At 59.8% G+C, this 20,539-nt stretch overlaps 8 protein-coding genes across 8 annotated transcripts; 5 read left to right on the forward strand and 3 right to left on the reverse strand.

The window, feature by feature from the left end:
• Nucleotides 1-52: 52 nt before the first annotated feature.
• On the forward strand, nt 53-1,782 carry THITE_2109342 (uncharacterized protein). Its single transcript, XM_003650039.1, has one exon. The coding sequence runs from the start codon at nt 423-425 to the stop codon at nt 1,632-1,634; it is 1,212 nt and encodes a 403-aa protein (XP_003650087.1). The 5' UTR covers nt 53-422; the 3' UTR covers nt 1,635-1,782.
• Nucleotide 1,783: 1 nt separating this feature from the next.
• Nucleotides 1,784-3,800, reverse strand: THITE_2109343 (uncharacterized protein). Its single transcript, XM_003650040.1, has 2 exons — nt 3,600-3,800; nt 1,784-3,497 (listed from the first exon to the last, which is right to left on the reverse strand). The coding sequence occupies exons 1-2, from the start codon at nt 3,719-3,721 to the stop codon at nt 2,435-2,437; spliced, it is 1,185 nt and encodes a 394-aa protein (XP_003650088.1). The 5' UTR covers nt 3,722-3,800; the 3' UTR covers nt 1,784-2,434.
• Nucleotides 3,801-5,662: 1,862 nt separating this feature from the next.
• Nucleotides 5,663-8,757, forward strand: THITE_2109345 (uncharacterized protein). The gene is made up of 5 exons (XM_003650041.1): nt 5,663-6,022; nt 6,271-7,368; nt 7,435-7,512; nt 7,590-7,920; nt 8,006-8,757. The coding sequence occupies exons 1-5, from the start codon at nt 5,877-5,879 to the stop codon at nt 8,672-8,674; spliced, it is 2,322 nt and encodes a 773-aa protein (XP_003650089.1). The 5' UTR covers nt 5,663-5,876; the 3' UTR covers nt 8,675-8,757.
• Nucleotides 8,758-11,071, reverse strand: THITE_2109347 (uncharacterized protein). The gene is made up of 2 exons (XM_003650042.1): nt 10,460-11,071; nt 8,758-10,329 (listed from the first exon to the last, which is right to left on the reverse strand). Exons 1-2 carry the CDS (start codon nt 10,681-10,683, stop codon nt 8,841-8,843), a joined length of 1,713 nt encoding a protein of 570 aa, XP_003650090.1. The 5' UTR covers nt 10,684-11,071; the 3' UTR covers nt 8,758-8,840.
• Nucleotides 11,072-13,291: 2,220 nt separating this feature from the next.
• Nucleotides 13,292-14,362, forward strand: THITE_2033107 (uncharacterized protein; the record flags this gene model as incomplete). Its single annotated transcript, XM_003650043.1, has 1 exon — nt 13,292-14,362. A coding segment is annotated over one exon (1,071 nt), but the record flags the coding sequence as incomplete, so codon positions are not given.
• Nucleotides 14,363-15,245: 883 nt separating this feature from the next.
• THITE_2141802 (uncharacterized protein) lies at nt 15,246-15,874 on the forward strand (the record flags this gene model as incomplete). Its single annotated transcript, XM_003650044.1, has 2 exons — nt 15,246-15,496; nt 15,586-15,874. The coding sequence occupies 2 exons, from the start codon at nt 15,246-15,248 to the stop codon at nt 15,872-15,874; spliced, it is 540 nt and encodes a 179-aa protein (XP_003650092.1).
• Nucleotides 15,875-15,983: 109 nt separating this feature from the next.
• THITE_2109349 (uncharacterized protein) lies at nt 15,984-16,844 on the reverse strand. The gene has a single exon (XM_003650045.1). It carries the CDS (start codon nt 16,663-16,665, stop codon nt 16,138-16,140), a length of 528 nt encoding a protein of 175 aa, XP_003650093.1. The 5' UTR covers nt 16,666-16,844; the 3' UTR covers nt 15,984-16,137.
• Nucleotides 16,845-17,321: 477 nt separating this feature from the next.
• Nucleotides 17,322-18,345, forward strand: THITE_2109351 (uncharacterized protein). The gene is made up of 2 exons (XM_003650046.1): nt 17,322-17,791; nt 17,862-18,345. The coding sequence occupies exons 1-2, from the start codon at nt 17,511-17,513 to the stop codon at nt 18,037-18,039; spliced, it is 459 nt and encodes a 152-aa protein (XP_003650094.1). The 5' UTR covers nt 17,322-17,510; the 3' UTR covers nt 18,040-18,345.
• Nucleotides 18,346-20,539: the final 2,194 nt, after the last annotated feature.

Genomic DNA, 20,539 nt, shown 5'->3' on the forward strand with positions numbered 1-20,539 from the left:
AGACGGAGCTGGTGTTCCCATGGCGTCATCCCCAATCGCGACCGATTCCGTGACTTCCGTGTCAGGCTGGCGGCGGAAAGTGGCATACGAACTTGGTATCAAAAGGTCTTGATGTTGAATTCGAGCGCTGCAGACAAAATCAAGCGGCAGACATTTGATAATCCATGCTGCCACATCAGAGTCTCGCTGACCTATGGCGCTCGAGCGCGCAATCGCAACAGGTGACGACGGCTGGGGGCGATGGAGCCCTCCAAAGCGAGCGACGTCGAAACTACGCAATGCGGCCGACGGCAGCTCGAGAGAAAACACACCTCAAGACACCAACATCCCTAAACTCGGTCGAAGCAGCCGGTCCCTGTCCTGAAGGTTCGATCAAGCAATTCTTGTTTGTTTGTTTTCCATCCCTACCTAAGACCGGACAAATGCCAGCGTCTTCCTCGCCACACATCTCGGCCCCCGACCTGGGGATTCCGCCGTCTGCCTCCACCGTTGACCTCTCCATCATCAACACAACCGGTACGATTCGAGGGGTCTCGGCGGACTTGTTCCTCTCACCACCAGTCAAAGGCTACGACTGGCTGGCTGTTCCCGTTGTCTCCTTTCTGATCCAGCATCCTCGCCTGAACAGGTCGCTGCTTTTCGACCTGGGCATCCGAAAGGACTGGGAGAATCTCAGCCCGCCCCTTCTGACTCGAATCAAAAGCCTAGGATGGACTTTGAGTGTCGACAGGGATGTGCACGAGATCCTGCAGGAGGCCGGGGTCGACCCCGGCAACATTGAGGCGATTGTCTGGAGTCATCACCACTTTGACCACGCCGGGGACCCGAGCATGTTTCCCCCCAGCACCGCACTTATCGTCGGCCCCGGATTCCAGAGCATGTTGCCAGGGTACCCCACAGATCCCACATCGACTATCCTGGAAAGCAGCTTGGCCAACCGACGACTGATCGAGCTGGACTTTGAGTCGGGCCGGGCCGGAACCGACACGTATGCGCCCCTCAGCATTGGCGGCTTCCGGGCCCTGGACTACTTCGGCGACGGCTCCTTCTATCTGCTCCACACGCCGGGCCATACGGTCGGCCACATCAGCGGCCTGGCCCGCGTCACGTCGGAGCCTGCCTCGTTCGTCCTCCTCGCCGGCGACGCCATCCACCACCCGGGAGAGATTCGTCCGAGCAGGTACCTTCCCGTTCCGAGCGACATCATCCCGGATCCGTTCGCGCCGGACCCCCGCCCTTTGGCCTCGCACTACGGCTGCGCCGCCGCCGTGTTTGACTCCCTGTTCGCGGCACGGGGCAGGTCCGCGGGCGATCCGATCTTCGACCCGGCGCGGGCGAAGCACGGGGAGGAGGCCTTCCACGACGACGTTGACGAGCTGCGACGCACGGCAGCCAAGCTGCAGGCGATGGACGCGCACGACAACGTGCTCATAGCGGCCGCCCACGACGAGGCCTTGCTGGACCACATGGACTTCTTCCCCGACGGGAAGCTGAACGGCTTTGTCCACCACGCCTGGGTGAGGCGGGTTCGGTGGCGGTTCCTGAAGGACTTCGCTGCGGCGGTTGGGAAGCAAGATCATGAGATGGTAAGAAGGACATGGGGCCCCCAGACCATCCCAGGGAAGGCAAAGTAGTTCGGTGCTCGGCTGTGTGTGCCATGGAGGCCGGGGGATCAGGTTCGGGTAGCATTTAAAAAAAGGGGCGACGGCGGTTGTAGACGGCCCCTCTTACAGACGGTCCCTCATACTTATTCAGATCTTTAGAGTCTGTTACTGGGCCTCATGAGAGGCCCGGGGACCGCCAACCGTGTCCAGAAGGGTTACGCGGCGTCAATTACCATGGCTAGGTTGCAAGCAAGCAGCGAAACGGTCATGGCCTGGCAGGAGACTGCCTCTCAAATTCGCATGCGTCGTTTGCTCAAATCGTGGTATCTATGACAGCTTGTCTCCGGTCGTGACTGCCGTGATGGCTTGGGCTCGAAACAGGAGTACTCGTTACAGCAAGATCGGCTCTGGATAACATAGGGGGGAGCTCGAAGCCACTGCCGACCTCATCATCGGCACAAGGAAACACACCGGAAAAGAGGGCGCGTTCGTCTTCGTCGATCTCGACCCCGAGCTCGAGTGAGCAAATGAGCTGCCGCGAGCCCAACGTATGGAAATTATGGTAGCTCTATGTGACGGATTCTCCTTCTCCCAAGGCCACCGCCGCTGCTCGCTCGCTCGCTCGCCTGCCGCTTAGCTGTTGTACAAGGCCGCCCAAAATAACCGCAAATGCCACCATCTCAGCAAGCTCCGCGACACCAAAACACCGAGCAGAACGCAAAGCGCGCCTGCGAGCCCACGATGCTAGAGAAACAAGCTATTGTATAAAGGAACCAAGGGACGTCGCGCGCACCGAGTACGCGTAATGAAAGCGTATGCCACCATGGCCCTCAACGCCACGGGGTAGACTTATCGAGAATCTGAGAGCCGTCCAGAACCTTGTTCCGGAAGTCTTGCACGTGCCCTGGTTGCTTGTAGGCGGACTCGACGAGCAGCGGGGTGAGGGCGGCCATGACATTGTGGGAGAACTCGCGGTTCGTCAGAGCTTTCTTGCCCCAATAGTGGCGGACCAACTGTCCGACGCACCCGCAACCGGCAACCTCGGGGATGCCGTTGGCCTCCTTGCACGGGAGGGTGCGGATGTACTGCGGGTGGGTGTCGATGCTGTAGCCGTCGAGGAAGTCGTACCGGACGTAGGAGCTGAAGGCGGACTGCTCGTGGAACGGCTTGTCCTTCCAGGCGGCGCAGCCCGGGTAGCGGGTCTCGGAAGGGCACTCGGCCCAATCCTTGAACAAGCGTTGCGTCTTCTCGCCGGCCTGCGCGATGATGAAACCCGTGTTGACGTTGGGTTTGCCGCGCACGTCGAAGTTGGGCTCGCCGTTCGGGTCTTCGGCCATGGCAACCAGGACCTCGGGCCCGATCTTCCAGTAGTTGAGCAGCCACTCGAGCGGCAACTCGGGGGAAGGGAACATGGCGTCATAGTCGAGCATCACGACGATGTCGTACTGCTTGAGAAGCTCCCCGGTAAAGATGACCTTGGACCAGTGCGGGGCGCGGTCGGCGTATTTGGGGCTGCGGACGAACTGGTACGAGTAGCCGTGGATGGTGGCGTACAGGTAGTGGCTGAGAAAGCCGGCCGCCGGGTTCCCCAGGTCGTCCCATGCGGGCAGGTGGTCGTAGAAGATGCTGTCATTGCCAGAGAAATCCCGGTTGTCGATGTCGAATATGCAGACGCGCTTTCCGAGTGGCTCCGTGTGGACCAGCTCGTTAGGCGGGGGAAGGTGCTTTTCTTCGCCGTCGATGGTCGTGAACGTCGGGGCCGTGATGGGCACCACGAGGGGCGCCCACAGCGCGCGGATCGCGTCGGGGATGCTGTTGAGCGCTGGCGACCCGGTTTCGCAGTTGGTGTGCGACAGGCTCGGCGATGGGGTATCTCCGAAGGTTACCTTTGGTCTGCAGAGGAAAGGGGGGTCAGCGACGACCGAAGTGAGAGCGTGGCAGCGCGAGGAGGAAGGAAGTTGCGGGTTGTGGGGGGAAGGGGAGGGAGTTGCTCACATTGGCGGTTTCGGGATCGACCCATTGTACAAACCGGTCGCAAGGATCAGGGTGATGACCAAGACGGGTAGCAGGAAAACGAGCCGCCGCCAGGATTGCGGGAGGTTGTGCAGGGCCGCCATGGAAAGAGCCCGCGCTCGCGCGCAGATGGCACACCCCCTTGGGGATGCTAAGGTCGGTTGGTCGGGCGGGCGTTCGGCGGGCGGTCGGTCGGGCGATCGGTCGGCGAGGGGAGTCCCGCCGCAGGAGAGAACTTCAATTGTGCGGAAGAATCAGGCAGTCATTGTTGGGCGCCCCCGGGAAGAGTTTTGATCTGCGCGAGTCGAGCGGCAGAAATTGAAAACGAGGGGATTGAGCAAATGCAAATGGAAAGAAAAATTGGGGCAGTGGTGGAGGGAGTGGACCAAGGGGACGCAGCACGGCTTGTCGGAAATGACACTTGAGAGATGCTGACAGCCGCCCTTGGCGTTTGCGTGCCGTTGCGCCGTTGGCGACTGCGGCAGCTCCTTGGCTCAGGGAAGGGGCACAGGGGTGGCACAGCCCAAAACGGGAAAGCTCAGAGACAGGGGCCAGCGTTGAGCCCCTCAAATGTCCCACAGTAGGTAAGGTAGGTAGTTTATCCGTTCTCCGAAGTTGAACCTTGAGTTGAGATGGGTTTTTGGGTTGCGAGAGAGTTGAGAGGACGGAATACGAGGTACTGGGTAGTCTTTGAGCGAACGTTAGCAGTACCTAAACTTCAGCAATACCTAGGTAAGTAACAGACTGTGTGCTATAGGTGCTATGTCTCAGAGTAATTACGCTGTTGGTTACTTCGGCAGGTGGGTATGAGGCGTCTTCACCCCAGGCATTCATTCGTTGCTGGGTGCGAACCTGCAAGTGACGAATGGTGAGTCCCTATCCGTGCATTAACTACCTGACACTAGAGAGCGAGCTACAGGTATGCCTTGGACTTACTTTGCAGCATGACCAGCATAACATGTGCATATCATAGCATCTCTGTATCACAGTTAGTCCCAGCTCTTACTGAATGGTATTCCGAATATGGAACAGCAGGGTCCTGGGTTATGGCTAAAGAGGTCCCGCCAAGACTAATTTCGGAGACTGCCGCTTACAAGTATTTACAATCGCCACGGGGTGAGCGGCAATCGGCGCGGGGTGACCAGGGCCACGGCGACTTTGAGCAACATCAACAACGAACAATCGCAAAGACTCGTCGCAACAACTTCGCGATACCTCAACCAAATCGAAAAAAAAGAAAACCGAGATAACCCGCACCCTAACCATAACCCGTATCCTAACCATAACCCGAACTCTAACCAGCGCGGGGCTGGCGCCGCCTCTGCGCCCTGGCGAACTCACCGCTTGGCGATAGTGCAAACACCTTGGCGATAGTGCAAATGCCTTGGCAATCAGGGCTGTGTAATAACGTTGTAAAAACATTGCCGACAATTGGCCGAAATTAGTCTTGGCGGGACCTCTTTAGCCATCAGCGATTCAATCCATCACCTTAACATGAGTGGTCGAATGCTCCACAGCAAGCTCATGCAAGGCGTGTCTCAACCAAGGGGAAGCGGAGGCCTCTCTCATGTACATAGCAGAAACCGAGTAGCGCATCGCCGATCTCTGCGGTCGGTCGGGCTGATCAAGTCAAGCAAAGAAAATGCGGAGTACAGACATCTCAGTCATGAACATGAGCTCTGGGAAGCACGCGGAACCGCGAACAGCCCACCAACGTTAACGAACACAGTAGGTAGTCAGCGTTGGCCTTGCGCATTGCCTCGCCATTCGCCCTTGCTCATTCTTTTGGTCAGGCTTGGGTTGCGGGGTAAGATGGCCGGCTATTTCTGCCAAATGGAAGGCTCAAAAGTGCAAATACACGACTTACAGGAAGTCATGAGTCCAACGTGTCGTGTCGGCTGTCCTTTCCCTCTCTCGTCCGCTGGCGGGCAGCGTGGTTCGACGCCCGTCCGATGCGATCTGCACCTGGCGCTGCAAGTCACCCTTTCCAGACACCCCGTCTTCCAATCAGCGGCTGCGGATCACGCGGGCTGAGTGCTGTGCGGCCTGTGCCGACTGCCCCACCGCTCGCGGTTCAAGCTCGAACTTCCCCGCCAGAGGGGCCAACCTCGCCCCGTGGACCTTCATCCACCCACGGGTACCGACACCGAAAAGCTTAAACTCTCAGCAGCTCGCGACATCCATCTCCGTGGTCCCGTCGAACCGCCGTCGACACTCCCCACCCCCCGCCCCCCGCCCCGCGCGACTCGATGCCAGAACATGCCGAGGCCATCGCACCCGTCTGCGACCCTGGGCCTCCCATCGACCTCGACCACGACCTCGACGCCGTCGCCGCTGCACCGCCTGCCCGTCAACCCGCGCAGGAAGAAGGTTGCGCCCGACGAGCGCAAGCGTGTGGCCACCGCGTGAGTGCTCTTTTTCTTGGATTCCCGTCCATTGTTGCCCCTCGCTCCTCGTTCCTCATTCCTCGCTCCTCGTTCCGTTCCGTCCCCATTCTCCATCCCCTGCACGGGAATTTCCTTTGCTTCCCCTCCCCTTTCCCCTCTCCCGGCTCCAAGCCCCAGGTGGCTCGCCCAGCCTGCCGGCACGTGGCCTAGCTCTCGCCTTTCTTCGCCCTCTCTAGCGCTGAGCCTGGTCCTGACGCATCGAACAGTTGCAATAGCTGCAATGTGCGCCGCATCAAGTGCAGCGGCGAGCGGCCGTGCCGCCAGTGCACCACCTCCCAGCGCGAATGTCTCTATCCGGAGCCCATCGAGCGCGTCACCATCCCCCGGGCCGAGCTGGAGTCCTTGCAGCGCCGGTGCGCGTCGCTCGAGCGCCAACTGGCCGCGACTGAGCGAGGCGGGCATCTGCCGGAAGCTGCCCCTCAGCAACCAGGCAGCGCCCCCTCGGCCCAGTCCCTCGCCAACGCCGGCCCCGCCGACCCGCGGCTCTCCCTGGGCGACGCAGACGCGCGGCGCCCCAACCCGCCCGGCGGCATCGACGGGAGGATGCTCGCCGACCCGACCGGTACCCCGCGCTACCTCGGCGAGACTTCCGGGGCGACCTTTCTGGATACGCTCAAGGAACTCATCGTGACGGTAACCCCGCTTGTCCGCGTGCTTAACCGCCGGTCCACCGACGCCCCGGCTGGCGCCGCTTTCCTCGGATCCGTCGGCCAGTATCAGACCCATGACTCGCGCCCGTTGATGCTGCCGGAGGACGTCAATCCCCTGGCTCTGCCGCCCGAAGCTGACGTCGCCGCTGCCTTGTCCCAGGTCCGCTACTTCATCCAGGATGGCAGCGGCGCCTTTGCGAGCGGCGGCATCATGTTCTGGCCCTTCGAGGATGCGCAGAGCATTCTCGCGCTTGCGTCCCACCCGGGCGTGCCGGGCTCTGTCGGCCCCGGCGGCCGGACCGTGCCCGGGCCGCATCACCGCTCTCTGGCCCTGTATCACGCCGCCTTTGCCCTCACGCGGCTGCTGAACCTCCGAGAGCCCGGCTCCTTCGTGGACGGCCAGCTCGGCGAAGAGTCTTTTGCCAAGGCTCGCGCCCTGCTAGGCAACGTGCTGGACCGCACCACGTACACCATCAGCGACATTGCCACCCTGGCCCTCATGGCGGTTTACTTCATCGAGAACAACCGAAGGGACGCGGCGTACATGGCCATCAGAAATGCCATGGCCATCAGCGTCATGAACGGCATCCACAAGGGAGTGGCCGTGAACGAGGTTAGCGTGAGGACCTTCTGGACCGTATACGTCCTAGACAGGTATGTGTCCCCTTCCGGGCCAAAGGAGCGGCGCCGCAGGAACGCTGACCCCTACTCCTTCTTCAGGTGGCTCGATTGTATCATGGGGCGGCCGCCTTCGACGCCTGACGATGCGATTACCCTTCCCCTGCCCCGCGAATTCCCGTAAGTGACCCGACCAGCCCACGGACCCGACGTGTGGAACGTATGGGCGTGTGCATGAGTGCTCACAACGCTTGAAGCGGACTCCCGTCCCCGATCGGCCTGCGTGCCCATGTGGAGCTCTGCAAGATCTCGAACTACATCGTGTACAGCAGCTACCGGGAGGCCGGGCTGCCGGACCTCCTGAACAGAGCCACCGTCCGAGTGGACAAGGTGCTGGAGATGCTTCGGAAGTGGCACGAGAACCTGCCGCCGCCTCTTCGCCTCCCGGACCCCCTGACACTCTTGCCTGCCGACCTGTTCACGCAGGCGAGCGCGTTTGGGCGGCATGACCCAGCAGTCCTGCTTAGCGGGGCGGCCGAGTTCGGGACGGACCGGGCCTGTTGGGCCCTGCACATGAGCTTCTACCAGGTGAGATGTCGCAAACCGCGACGGATCTTATCTTTCCATGATGAGCCGTAGAGATCCTGGCTAACAGGAAGTTGGAACAACACAGCTGGTGATTCTCTCCGTCCGGCCCGCCATGCTCATGGCGGTCTGGAAAGCCGTTGCCAGCATCCTCTGCTTGGACCAGCCATTCGACATCGAGAGCCACCCGTCCATCACCCCAATCCGCGCCTGCAGTGATGCCGCACGATGCAACCTCCGGCTCGGGCGGCTGATGCGTCTCCATAGCCCACGGAAGAAGCTGTTGCTACCGGATCTGCACCACATCTTCAACGCCGCCATCGTCCTCATGATGCACCAAATCGTCTTTGTGAATCTCCGAACCCAAGATCTCGATGATATTGAGTTCGCAAGCGAGGTCTTCGATGCCGAAGCTGAGACGGGCAGCGAATACGGCAAGGACTGCGCCCGTGTCCTCCGGGACATGAAGAGCCTCGCCCACCAGCTGCGGAGTCCGATCCACGATCCCGAGACCAAACGGCTTCTTCTGTCCGACAAGGGGCTCCTCCACGACTTAATGTTGGACGAGACGATGGCTGCCGACATGATGGCCGATGTCGGGGGCAAACGGCCCGGCGGCGCCCCCGACGAGAGTGGTTCCTCGGCGCAGCAGGCGGGACACGGCGCGGCATACCACAGGGCCGCGGCCATGTACCAGACGCTCTCTTCCTGGTGGAAGGCTGATTACATGCAGTTTTACAATACGTTTCTTTCCTAGCTACCCTCGCGGTTGGGCAATCCGCTTCGGGACAGTGTCGCGCTGGGTATGTGGGGTTAAGGGTAGATACCACGGGGCAGGAAGGAGAATATGTGCGCGGTGCTCATGATGCTACGTTTTTGTTCTTCGTTGCTATTCTTCGAAGGAAAAAAAGGAAGGCTCTGGGCTACAGGTTCTCAAAGAAGCGCTTTCGCTCTGCGTCGAGCTTCGCGGAGTGCTGTGTGATGTGCTGCACCGTCCATTCCCCAGACTCGGTGATGTATGTGTCGATCAGACCGCTGGGAACCCACTCGAAGAAGATGTTGCGCAGCTCCACTTTTACCCTGCCGTCTCGCGCCGGCTCGCGCTCGGGCTCTGTCTTCCCTAACATCGCCGCCGCTTGGCGCACCCGCGTGCTGTTGTACGCGGCCTGCCACGCCCGGCTAACCTGAGACGGGTCGTTGTCTTCGACGACGTGGTCTTCGGGCCGTCCCGGCGGCGCGATCTTCTCCGATTCGCCCAGCACGACCACCTTGACTGCCGGACAGACATGCTTGGCGCTCAGTGCGGCGGGGAGCGACCCGGTTTTGTTGCTGACGGCTCCTGAGGAGGCGATCCGGTCGGCGCCGAGCAGGAGCACATCGATGGCTGACGCCGCGAGGGCCGCCGAGGCATCCGTGTAGAGGGTTACTCGATGCTGTGGCGTGGGCGAAGCGGACGGGTGCTCGGCGGATAGGTCGCTGGCCAGCGATCTCGCGAGGGCCACCCCCTCGTACAGCGGACGGGACTCGAGCACGCGGATGTCGAGCACGAAGCCCGACTGGAGCGCCGCATGTTGCAGGGCCTGGCGGATTGTGGAGCTCTCGGAAAGGGTGAGGACGGAAACGGGCTCGTGGGAGGTACGTTTCGAGGCAAAGGCCTTCTCGAGGTAAGCTGCGAAGGCTCTGGAGACCAACTCGGCCGACTTCTGACGAGCGGCGATGCGAGCGTCCAGCTGGGAGAGGACCACATCGCGCCACGGGGTCCGCCGCCCTGGATCCTGCAGGGTCTGCTCGATTCCCGCCAAAGCACCCAGCAAGGCGCTCATGATCGCTGCGCCCATGCTCTCCCGGCCATTCTTCCAGAGATGCCATGCCGCCGACCTCACCTTCGCCCACCACTCGTCCGTTGGCCCGTCACCGGGGGCATCTAGCGCAGCAACGACGCCCCTCAGCGTCTGCAGCGCAGCGCCCGCCAGCTGCCGCGCACCGCTCTCGTAGTCATGGGCCAGTGCATCCAGGCCATCAGAAAGCACCTTCCCTGCGGTTCGCCCGAGATCAGCCTCGAACCACACCCGCCGCAGACTCTCGGCCAGCCGCGGCACGCCGAGCAAGCTCGGGCTCTCGGCGTCTGCGTCGGCAATCACGGCTCCTGGATCGTACCAGCCCCACCCTTCGTGCTCCCAATCGGTCTGGATCAGCTTTTCGGCGTCGGCGTTGTTGAGACGGAACAGGAAGGGAAAGATGGTCCATTCGCGGCGGATCGAGGCATCGGCGAAGGTGTAGGGCTTGCCTTGGCGGAGCAATGTCAAAGAGGCCGGGGTCAGCGTCGTCTCCTCCTTGATCTCTCGCCAAGCCGTGGAGAGGGGCGAGCCATCAGAGGGGTCGATGGTGCCGGATATCGGCGCTAGATGGTGCCTATGATGGAGGGGGATAAGCGTCAGCTCTGAAAAGGCACTCTTGTGCGCAACGGCAGTCCTGACTGTCCCAGCCACACGCGCAAGGTGCAGGAGACTCCCCACGCAACCCCCATTGGCTTCCAACTTACTGGTAGGTGGAGACTTTGCTGCTGCGCTTGAAGAGCGCAATGCGGGGTTCATTGTCGTCGGCCCTTAAGATGAAGGAGGAGACGACCGAGCGCTTCTTCCAATCCTCCGCACGGGTGGTTGGTGAATGCGCCATGCCTTGCATGGATCGGATCCCACAGGCCCAAAACACAGAAAGAGTTGGGGACAGGGAACGAAGAGCCCGCCAGGCAGGCAGGAGCAGCATTCCGAACTTCTGTATTTCCGTATACGTCACGGGTCGGGAGGGGTCAATTTGGAGGTCAGTCTCCGTACCCCGCAACAGGCACTTGGGCCTTCCTTTTCCAAGCAATGGTTGCATCAGCGAGGCTTGCAAACGGCTGATTTTCGGAACCGAGGAGACCTGACCAGCACTCATGAACCCGGGTTATTTGAAAGATCGAGAATGGATTATAATCGTTTACAATCAGCTGAGCCCTTGCCCCATAACCCCAACAAACCCATGGAGGATTTCTAACAACAAGGTTCCAGCATCGAGGGACTTTTTCAAGGCGAAAATGGCATTCTCATTGTCTAACTAGTAATTCCAAGCGAGAGACAATGAGGCAGCATAAGTTGCCCTGGTAGGGAGACCAAGAGCATCTCGCTCTCCTTGCCTTCTCCTCCCGTCCACTTCCAAGTATGTTCTCCCTTCCTCTCCTTCTCCGCTGCCCTATCTCCTTCCGCTCGCAGTGTCAATGTTGTGTGCCTGTGTGTGAACTGTGCGTCTCTGTATGTATACAGGTGTGTGACCCTCCTGTGATTGCGTGTGTGTGCCCAGACGAAGAGATTTGAGAATGAAATGAAGAACAAAGATAAAGGCTTGCAGAGAGTCTAAATGGGGCCGCGGGCGGGGGGACAACTGTGGATGCTCATCTGTAAGGCAACTTAGAAAATGATGACCATGCATTGCACTTTTTTGTCTCACCTTCTTAGCAACGAGGTCTGCAGCTTGGGCAAGCGCCATAGATCTTCACAGCCTCGACATCGATGGATGGGGCAGGTGTGTGGCAGAGAACCAGCCCTGTCGATCGAGGATTGCGCTCGCCGCAACAGTGTCGGTGGCTGATGAACAGATGCCCACAAACCGCAAAGTAGAACCGGTACCAGCCGCATGCGCAACCGGTAGAAGATCGCACCGCCCACTCTCTGACAGTGTAGCAAATTTTGCGTGGGTAGATCACTCGGCACATGGTGATGGCAGCTTGTTCGCGGTCCGATGTCTAAGGTAGCGGCGGCAACGCGCGAGCCTGATGCGTGAGTGGCGAAAGGTCCGGAGGCAGAAACTTTGGCAGTCGTGAATGGCTCAGCGGCTGGACCCGTCTGTCAAGGGCGGCGTGGTGCTTGAAGTTGGTATATCAATGATTGAATGAACAGCGTTTGAACCAGACCCGATCTGAGGGAGAGAGCGAGCGGTACTTGTAGACCAAACCATGTCTGCTTTTCCTCCTTCGAAGCGCACAGAGGCGTTTTCTGACGCCAGACTGTGTGCCCCATCCTGAAACCTATTCCAACTTCATGGGTTTGGAGAATGCTTGGGCACTGTATCTTTCCTCCACGCTGTCACATCTGCTGTGCCTTCCTTCAACCCCCTAAGCTTGCTCCAACCAAGATACGGGCCTGTAGTGAGGAATCACAAAAACGTGAACATTTCTTTGAGCTTCTCCCTGTCGCCATCTTACACCTCGCAACCTAGCCTTTGTACGGCTTGTGGAACCAATGTGAGGCCTGCGACCGTCTCTGCCAGCTCAAGCTGCGGCTGCCTGTCCACTGGCCCAAGCTCTGGAACTTCCACCCTTTTCTCATGTTTATTACGCGTTTGAGTTGGTTCATTGGCGTGTGGCAAGGTTGGCCGGCAAGGAGGTTGCACTAGCGACAGAAGACGATTCAAGGAAAAGCAAGACTCTACCATCAATATTCTGCATACAAGCGTCTAATGGTGTGAAGATCAATGGCATTGCTGGGCCAAGAGAGGAGTGGCAATACCCCGAAAACCACCCCAGCCGGCCAGCTGTCGGAAAACTGAAAAAGCGGTAAGAGATTGCTGGGGTGGGCAGTGTGGCGTGGGCGGGGACGGGGCCGGCTTGGGTGAGGATGGAAGGCTTTCGTTTGTCCTCGTTTCGACAAAGAGCTGCTGAGGCATGTCTTGGCTCAGAACTCAAGCAAGAGCATGTGGCGGGGAGAAAACGGAGGGCCGCCGGGGGGCCAACCTGGCGCTGCTGCGAAACGCATTGCCCGACCAAAGTGAACATTCTTGGGGTCAGTCTCTTTGTTCCGCTGCAACTGTGTCTCGGGCTTACCGAAGTCCCACATTCATGTAGCTTTTTTATGGCAGAACCCTGAGAACCCGTTTGCATCGCTCGCAGTGGTTTTCGATTATGGACTCTCGGCACCTCAGCCAGAGACTGACCGCAGTTGCGTGAGTCCCCTATGTCCCGCCAGTGGTTCTGCTGCCCCCCTCTGTCACTTACTGACCGAACATTGCATTCCAGTGATCTTCGTTCCAGTGATCTTCGTTCCAGCGCTCTTCGTTCTTGCTTCCCCCGTTTCCAAGGGGCACTCAACAGAGCTGGCATCGGACCTTGGCATTGACGCATACAACGGGCATCATCAAGCCTCCTCAAAAAATGGACATCCCCGGCCTTGGAAAGTTCAACTTTCACGGGTTCTCGGTCATGGAAACTACCCAAGATGTCTATCTCACTGATCCGGACACGAGGCGCGCCATCACAGTCACGCTCCCCAATCCTCACGGCTTTGAGCCGCCTGAGGACGACCCTGAGTACAAGGCGTCCGTAGCGAAGGCAGCTGCTGCTCTCGCTATGCATCTTGACGATCTTCCCGTGGAAGCCGTTGGCATCGTTCTGGGCACCGCCGGCGACCTCGTCTCTGTCTGCACTGATCCAGCCCTGGATTATACCCTCGGCACCGACTACTTCCTCCTCGAAGAGTACCAATTTCCACCACCTATCGCCGCTAAGACGGTACTCCGCTCCGAGCTCACCGAGATCCGTCGTCTGCAGCACCACGTCGACCTGGTTTCATACCCGCCGTCGCTTTTTCCTTCGCCGGACAATGGGGCCAACCGTTACGTGTTCAAGTACAACACTTCATCGCCCATCGCCCTCTGGACCGAGATGCAGATGCTTGCAAGACTGCCCTCACACCCCCACCTGTCTCTGCTCGACAGGCTGGTCCTGGATGAGATGACGGGGTCCAAGGTGGTCGGCTTCACCATGAGATACATCGCCAGCGACACGTTGGACAAATCGAGACCGCCGTTCAAGCTGAAGTGGCTGAGACAGCTGATGCAAACCGTAGACGACCTGAACCTCAAGCACGGCATCATCCACCAAGACATCGCCGACCGAAACCTTTTGATTGACCCCACGACCGACTCGATCATCCTGATCGACTTCAACGATGCCTACAGGGTGGGCTTGGCCAGGCGGCCGGGGCAACCGGAGGGGAAGTGGGACGAACGAGACGACGTCAAGGGCGTTCTGGTCTTCCTCTACGAGTATGTCACCCGTGACCCGTCTCTTGCGCGCTACTGGTTGCATCTTGTCGAAGAGGACGACTACAAGGACCCGGCCAAGTGGATCAAGCACCCGGACGTGGAGCTCGACAACGATGTCGCCGAGTTCTACTTTGAGCTGATGGCCTGGGTCCGCAGACGCCGCGCCGGCAAGCAGATCGGGCATTACACCGAGGCGCCGCAGCCGATCGACTGGCCTCACCCCCCTGCTCACCGCGTGGAGCGGATGGAGTACGTCGTCGGCCGGCAGCGTGAGGCCGGGCTTCCCTATCTGGACTGGAAGCGCCCACTCAAGGCAAAGCTTGATCCGACTCGCCGCCTGCTAGCCACAGGGAGATATGCCGACGAGGAGGCTGCAGCACAGACGGCCTGGAAAGCCAAGGCGGCGGCAGCAACCTCGGCGGGAGAACGTGGTCGGTCTGCGATGACCACGGCCCTGGCATCCGACGTCGAGTTTGGCAACGACAAGAACAACAACCATGACGGCAAGGAGGATCCGGCTCCTACGCACCGCGCCGGCTGCAATGCTGCGGCCCCCGATCAACCTGGTGACTGCCCGCCCGCGCCACCAGCTCTGTCGGCCCGCAGCGAGGAGACCGCTCTGAAGACCGAAAGCAGCCCCCTTCGCACCCTGCGCCAGCGCCACACAAAGGCGCCAAAGCGCAAGCACGAAGGCGGCAGCTCTTGTCCCGCCAGCACGGTCGCCAGCTCGGCAAAGAAGAACAGGTCGGCGCGCTCGAGTCCTGCTTTGTTCTAGGTAATTAGCGGGTGCAGATGTTAAGGCGTGAACGTATGAGAAGAATGGTTTGGACCTTGTTGGCGTCTCGCTTTGTTGCATCTGCCTGTTACTTTCTTTGTTCTTTTGTTTCCAAGTTTTGTTTGCTTTCCTCGCAGTCGTGTGGAGGTCGGGTCGAATAGTTACAATGTTTGCATTGGTCTCATGTACCTGACAAACTCTCTCGAGAGTTGCTGATCTGTAGACGGCGAGCAAAAAAAGTGGCTTGGACTCGGTTCGCCCTCCGCTCCAGCGCCGGCCATCCCCGGACCGGACGTCCGGAGCACGGTTGCGACAGCAGATTCGAGCCGAGGCCGTTAAATCTGGTCTTCCCCCATCCGAAAAGCGGCGAGCGAAGGGGGAGCGCTCCTGTCCTCTCCCCCGCGTCGTCGTTTGGAACTTAAGACATATGTGCTCCTCCGGTAGGAGCCAAGAACAAGAAGAAGAGACAAAGACGATGAAAGGACAGGGCATTCTGGTGTCGTTGGGCCTGTCGCATGTCGCGGTCACGAGGGACGTCCGGCCCCTGAGCATCACGGCTTTGTCTTCGCGCCACGGATATTCGGTGCTCGAGTGCTGGCGGCTGGCGTCGACCCCTGTTGACTACATGTCGGCAGCCAACTACCTTCTTGGGAACACGGCCGAGGCTGTGTGGTCCCGCATCGAACCGCGCACATCCGTCGGCGAGGCCTGGGCCCCGCACGTGCAGTGAGATGGCTTTCGGTCGGCCGAGAGATGCTTGATTATGGCTGACGTAGTCCAGGTTGACTACCTATTGTTCTGAACGGGCTGATCAGAATCACAGCACCCAGGCCCGAGAGCGGTCCAGGCTCTGTCAACGGCTCGGTGTGTCCTGCGTCTGCCTTGAATAATGGGCGGAACCGGCCGAAAACCGAGGTGGCGTATGGCATGCCCGGCACAGTGCAATCGTCGGTCCTCATTGCCGCGGACCTCAAGTCCGCCAGCATCATTGCCGGCCATTTCACGGAATTCCCCAGCAACGAGCCCACAATCCTTGTGCAGGTTCCGTTCGCAAACAACAGGGCGCCTCAGCACACGGTTCTACATGGCGGCCCCTGCCGGTAATGGATGAGGATGATTATACTGCGGCAAATCCCCAGATTCGGAGCCTGGAGGGAAGGAGAGCCGACCAGGGGGAATACCTGATAGATCGAGACACTGAAAATTAGGTAGGCAGAAAATGGCAGTAAATTATCGACAGAGACCTACTTAGACTCTTGTGATATGAGGATGCGCAAGTCTCAACTCGAAAAGAGGAATGAATATCAGAGCATCCCCCCGCAACTGATTAGTCCATGGCCATCTTCCTAACACATGCAAACAAGATGCTAAGACAGCCCGTACTTGCCGCCCTCCGCGTGCACCGGCTTGGCGGCAGCTCCGCCGTAGTCACTCAGCCCCTGGCTCGGCCACCCATCCCGGTCTGAGTCGACGCGTGGGTCGAGCACGTTGGCGACGCGCGACTTGTGCGGGCTGTAAGTGCCTTCGGGGGCGCCGAAGCCGGCGTTGCTGGCCAACTTCGGCGCTCGGTCTGGTGCGGAGGCCGCAGTTCCCGTCCGCGACCCCTTTCCCGTCCGCGACCCCTTTCCCGTCCGCGACCCCTTGCTGGACTCCTCGGCCGCATTCATGGCCTGGCTGAAAAGAGAACCGCTGCGCTGGCCGGGTGCCGCTGCGGCGGTGCCGGTGCCGGTGCTGCTGAGGTTGGTCTGGGCCTCGCTCGGGGGTGACAGTCCCTGCTGGTCATCGCCGTGCTCAGCATAGGGGCCGCGCTTCTGGGCATCGTAGGTCGAGACTGTCGCTTGCTCGCGCCTCTTGGGGCTGACGGCGTCTTTGATGGCGTCGAGGATTTCTGACATGGTGTAGCGTTGGAGGCGCTAGTTGGCCAGTAGGAGAACCTCGGAAAGCACCAATGCAGGCATCTAAACGCCCGTACAAACGTAGTGTAGTTGCGTGAAGAGTGTTACCCCCGGGGTGAAATCGTGATGTCATCATACAGACTGACAAGGCGGAGGAGCGGGTGCAGCCAGCCCCAGCGGCAATGATGTCACATCCACTGTCGACTGGCATCCAGCCGACCAAGTTAACTACCTTACCTACCTGCTTTGTACATTTATACTAGTGTACGGCCGTACTGAGGTAGAATCTGGGCTGACTCGTCGATCTCCCCCTAGGGGGTTCATTTGTCCTCAGCCACGTGTTTCAAATGAACATACGTGATTAGTGTAGTGTACAAGGGCAGCCACTATTCCGCGCCTACCTGATGTTTCCCGAACAGGGTTGGCAGTTGCCGACACTGACGCAGGTACCGTGGGTGCTGGGGACGGGGCAGTGCAACGCAGTGTACAACCGTCAGGTAGTCCAGGTTACACTGATTGCCAGGCAGTGTGGTGGTTGCCTCACCAGGGGCAGATACAGTTGGCGAAGTTGGCGAAGCAGTTGGCTGAAAGCTCGCTGCGCCGCGCCCGTGAATCCACACCGCGACAAGGGATGATGCACGGAAATTCAGAAAGAGGCGAGTGCAACCAACGTTAAGCGCGTAACTAACCGAATACAAAAGGAAGTCGCTGCAAAGGGATGCGGCTTCGGGCAGCTGCTTGCGAATCTTGGTGCCCTAGCCCACGGAAGCAGATCGACTTCGCACTCTTCAACTCAAAGAAGGAAGATGCAAACTCAAACACAAGAGCCGGCAGAAGGCGTCATCATGGCCGCACCGCCGGCCTTCTCGCCATCATCCGCGGCGGCAACAGAACCCCAAGATGCCGGCCACGCAGCCAACCAAGCGCCGGAACCGCTCAAGGGCCTGCCCGCGGATCCGAACACGGCACAGCAGCAGGTTCCCGCCAGCGCTGCCGTTCCACCAGCCCCTGCCCAGGTGGCCACTCCGCTGGATCAGCTGGGGGACTCGCCGCAGTGGATCGACTGTCCCTTCTGCCATCGCCGGACCCTGACCAGAGTGAGCAAGGAAGGAACCTCGATGCAGATGTGAGTGATCGCCGAGTTCGTCCTGCACCTGTCTCACGGCTTTGCTGACGAGCAACGACTCGGAGTCCAGTCTCGCGGGCATTCTGTGCTGCCTGTTCTGCGTCTGCCTCGCCTGCGTTCCATGCCTCGCCGGCTGGTTCGAGGAGACCATCTACGTGTGCACGCAGTGCAACAAGAAGGTAGCCACACGACCCGTCAGCGGCCCCATTATCGTGCATGGGCCTCAAGCGACGGTGCCGTCCAAATAACGCATAGGCGTCGGCGGGGTCTGGCTGTGAACTGGAGATCCCTGGAACTCGAGCTTGCTTCCGCCAAGGGAAACCGGAGGAACATTGCGGGTGTTTGCGTTGGTTTCAAGGACGGCCTACGCCCGAATATGCTGTTAATCATTCCCCAGCACATCCCGTTCGTACCCAGTTCATAAAAATACCCCGTTACTTCAACCAAAGCCGTTACCCGGGAGCAGAGTGAATGACCTCGGACCTCTCACATAACACGACGTTGTTATCCCCAAAGTCGTGCCCTTTGACCTGCTGGCGGAAAAACGCAACATGTCCCGACCGGAAGGCCCCATAATCTCACCGGCCTCGGTCAGGGCGAAATCTTCCTCCACGTCGCAGAACCTGCGCTGCACAAGCGGACGTCGTCCGCATCCGTGCCTTCGGCTGCCACTTTCCGTCGAGTATGACAGATAGGTCGTCAGCACCCCGATACAGCGGATTCAGCGCCGGCGACGATGTCAGGGCGGCTAGGGTCAATGGCGGACATAGCGGCGATGAGAGGCCTACATGCCGAAGAGAGAGCCAGTGGAGTCGAGGGCGGAGGAATGATGACTTTGTAACTGGGAAGCCGCTGTTGTTCAGAATGGGAAAGGTGCTGCCAGTTGAATGCCTGCGAGCGACCTCTCTTCCAGGGTTACAGTGTGGACATTTTTCTGTCTTTCAACACCGGATACGGAGCAACGAGCGATTGGGGCTCGGACCCGCCAGACGGTCAAGACCCTTGAGTCATCCGGAGTGTCTGGGAATGGGTCTGTGTGACGCCCGGGCCGGTGCAACTGGCGCGGCCGCTGCCGATCGAAGCAGAAGTTACTGGGTCAGATCCACGGTAACTCGCGGGGCGGTAACTCACTTGAATGAGCTCGCGCCAGAGCTTGACCTGCACGTTGCACCGGTGTCATTCTCACAAGTCCGGAAGGCGGCCGACAGCCGCATCCTCGGCGATCCTGGTCGGGGTCAATTGCCTGAGCGTGATTCATGCCAATTCGATGAAGAGAGACCGAGAGAGGCACCGCCAGCAAACTGAAGGACCAGGGACGCCGTGCAGCAACTGCAACCCGGAAAGGAAACGAATTATCCTCCTGGAGAACAAGAGCGAAGTCGAACAGAGACAGTTGCATTCGGTTGCGCACCGACGAAGAGATACCGAGACATGCTGGCGGAGAGCTTCAAAACAAAAGTGGCAGCGCAAAGCTCCGCGGGGGAAAGCTCTCGAGGGCGCGAAATCCGATTCGAGCACGATTGTGCTTGTCCGGTCGACAACACGGAGTAAGACAAGAATGCCTGGTGCTGTTGGGGGATGGAAGCGGCGACGGTGGCGCCACGCAGGCAGCAAGACTCGGGGGCGTTGTCCAATGAAGGCCCGGAGAAGTTATTGGATGGTCTCCGGAAGCGGCCCCACAAGAGGACCGGTCAGGTCGCCCTTGAGCGCTTGTTGCGTTCTCTGCTGCAGGCACCCACTTCTGACAACCTTTTCTGGATGTTGGCAGGCGATCACCTCCTCCAACAAAGTCGTTGAACAGGACCGCAATCAGACAAAATCACCTGCACGAGTGGAATGTCGCGCGCCCCACATCCTGCTTCCTGCGATCACAATGGCAGCAGACAAGGCCCCCGGAAAGCGTCTCCCGAAAATCTGCAATGAAGGAAGGCTCTTGCACACACACCCCGAGACTCAAAGACTCGACGACGCACCAGGCGACGATGCACGGGACCGAAGACACACGACCCCGGCTCGAATCCATCGACTCTCGAGCTTACGGAGGACTCCGACCTTGGCTCGTCCTCCATCCACGCTGGCGAACCTTGATCGCCGTTGACCTGCCGATTCCCGCCCGATTGCCTCCCGTCGAACGTCCCTCACCCACTGACATCCAACACGTGCGCAAGGACGCGGCGGCAGTTTGATCGCTGCAGAAACAACCTTGGCGGGCCCCACCGTCAGCGAGGCGGAGGAGTCGAGGACGGCTTTGGAAGGAGCCTCTGGCCACGCAGTCGTCAGGCAACAGGGCGAGAGGGCGGTCGAGAACCAGTCTTTCCGACGAACTCCCGTCCCCATGATCCGGCTGGGCGTGGCTTGATTAGGAAGCTGCAGTCGGCGTCCGGATGACGCGGATCAGCCGGGCCGCTGCATGGCCCCGACACGACATGCCTCCGGTGTCCCAGAGGCCAGAGGCCGGGCATTGACCGGAGAGCAGCTCGTCAGCTTCGACTGTTGACAGTTCCCCGAGAACCGAGAGCGCACCAGCCACCCCGACCCCAGCTCAACAATCGTCATCCGCACTCTGCAAATCGCTACAACGGGCGGACAACGTCTCCTGCGAAGTTTGGGCGGGCTGATCAAGTGAAAAAGGGCCCGGCCGTGAAATCCCTGCAATCGCTGTTGCTGCGTCTCCGTCCGTCATTGACATTGCAACTGCCACCGGCACACGCAGGGCGAAACGCGGGTCGTCGTTAAAGAGGTCCCGCC

The sequence above is a fragment of the Thermothielavioides terrestris genome, chromosome 1 (genome assembly GCF_000226115.1).
Source record: "Thermothielavioides terrestris NRRL 8126 chromosome 1, complete sequence".
Taxonomy (NCBI): domain Eukaryota; kingdom Fungi; phylum Ascomycota; class Sordariomycetes; order Sordariales; family Chaetomiaceae; genus Thermothielavioides; species Thermothielavioides terrestris.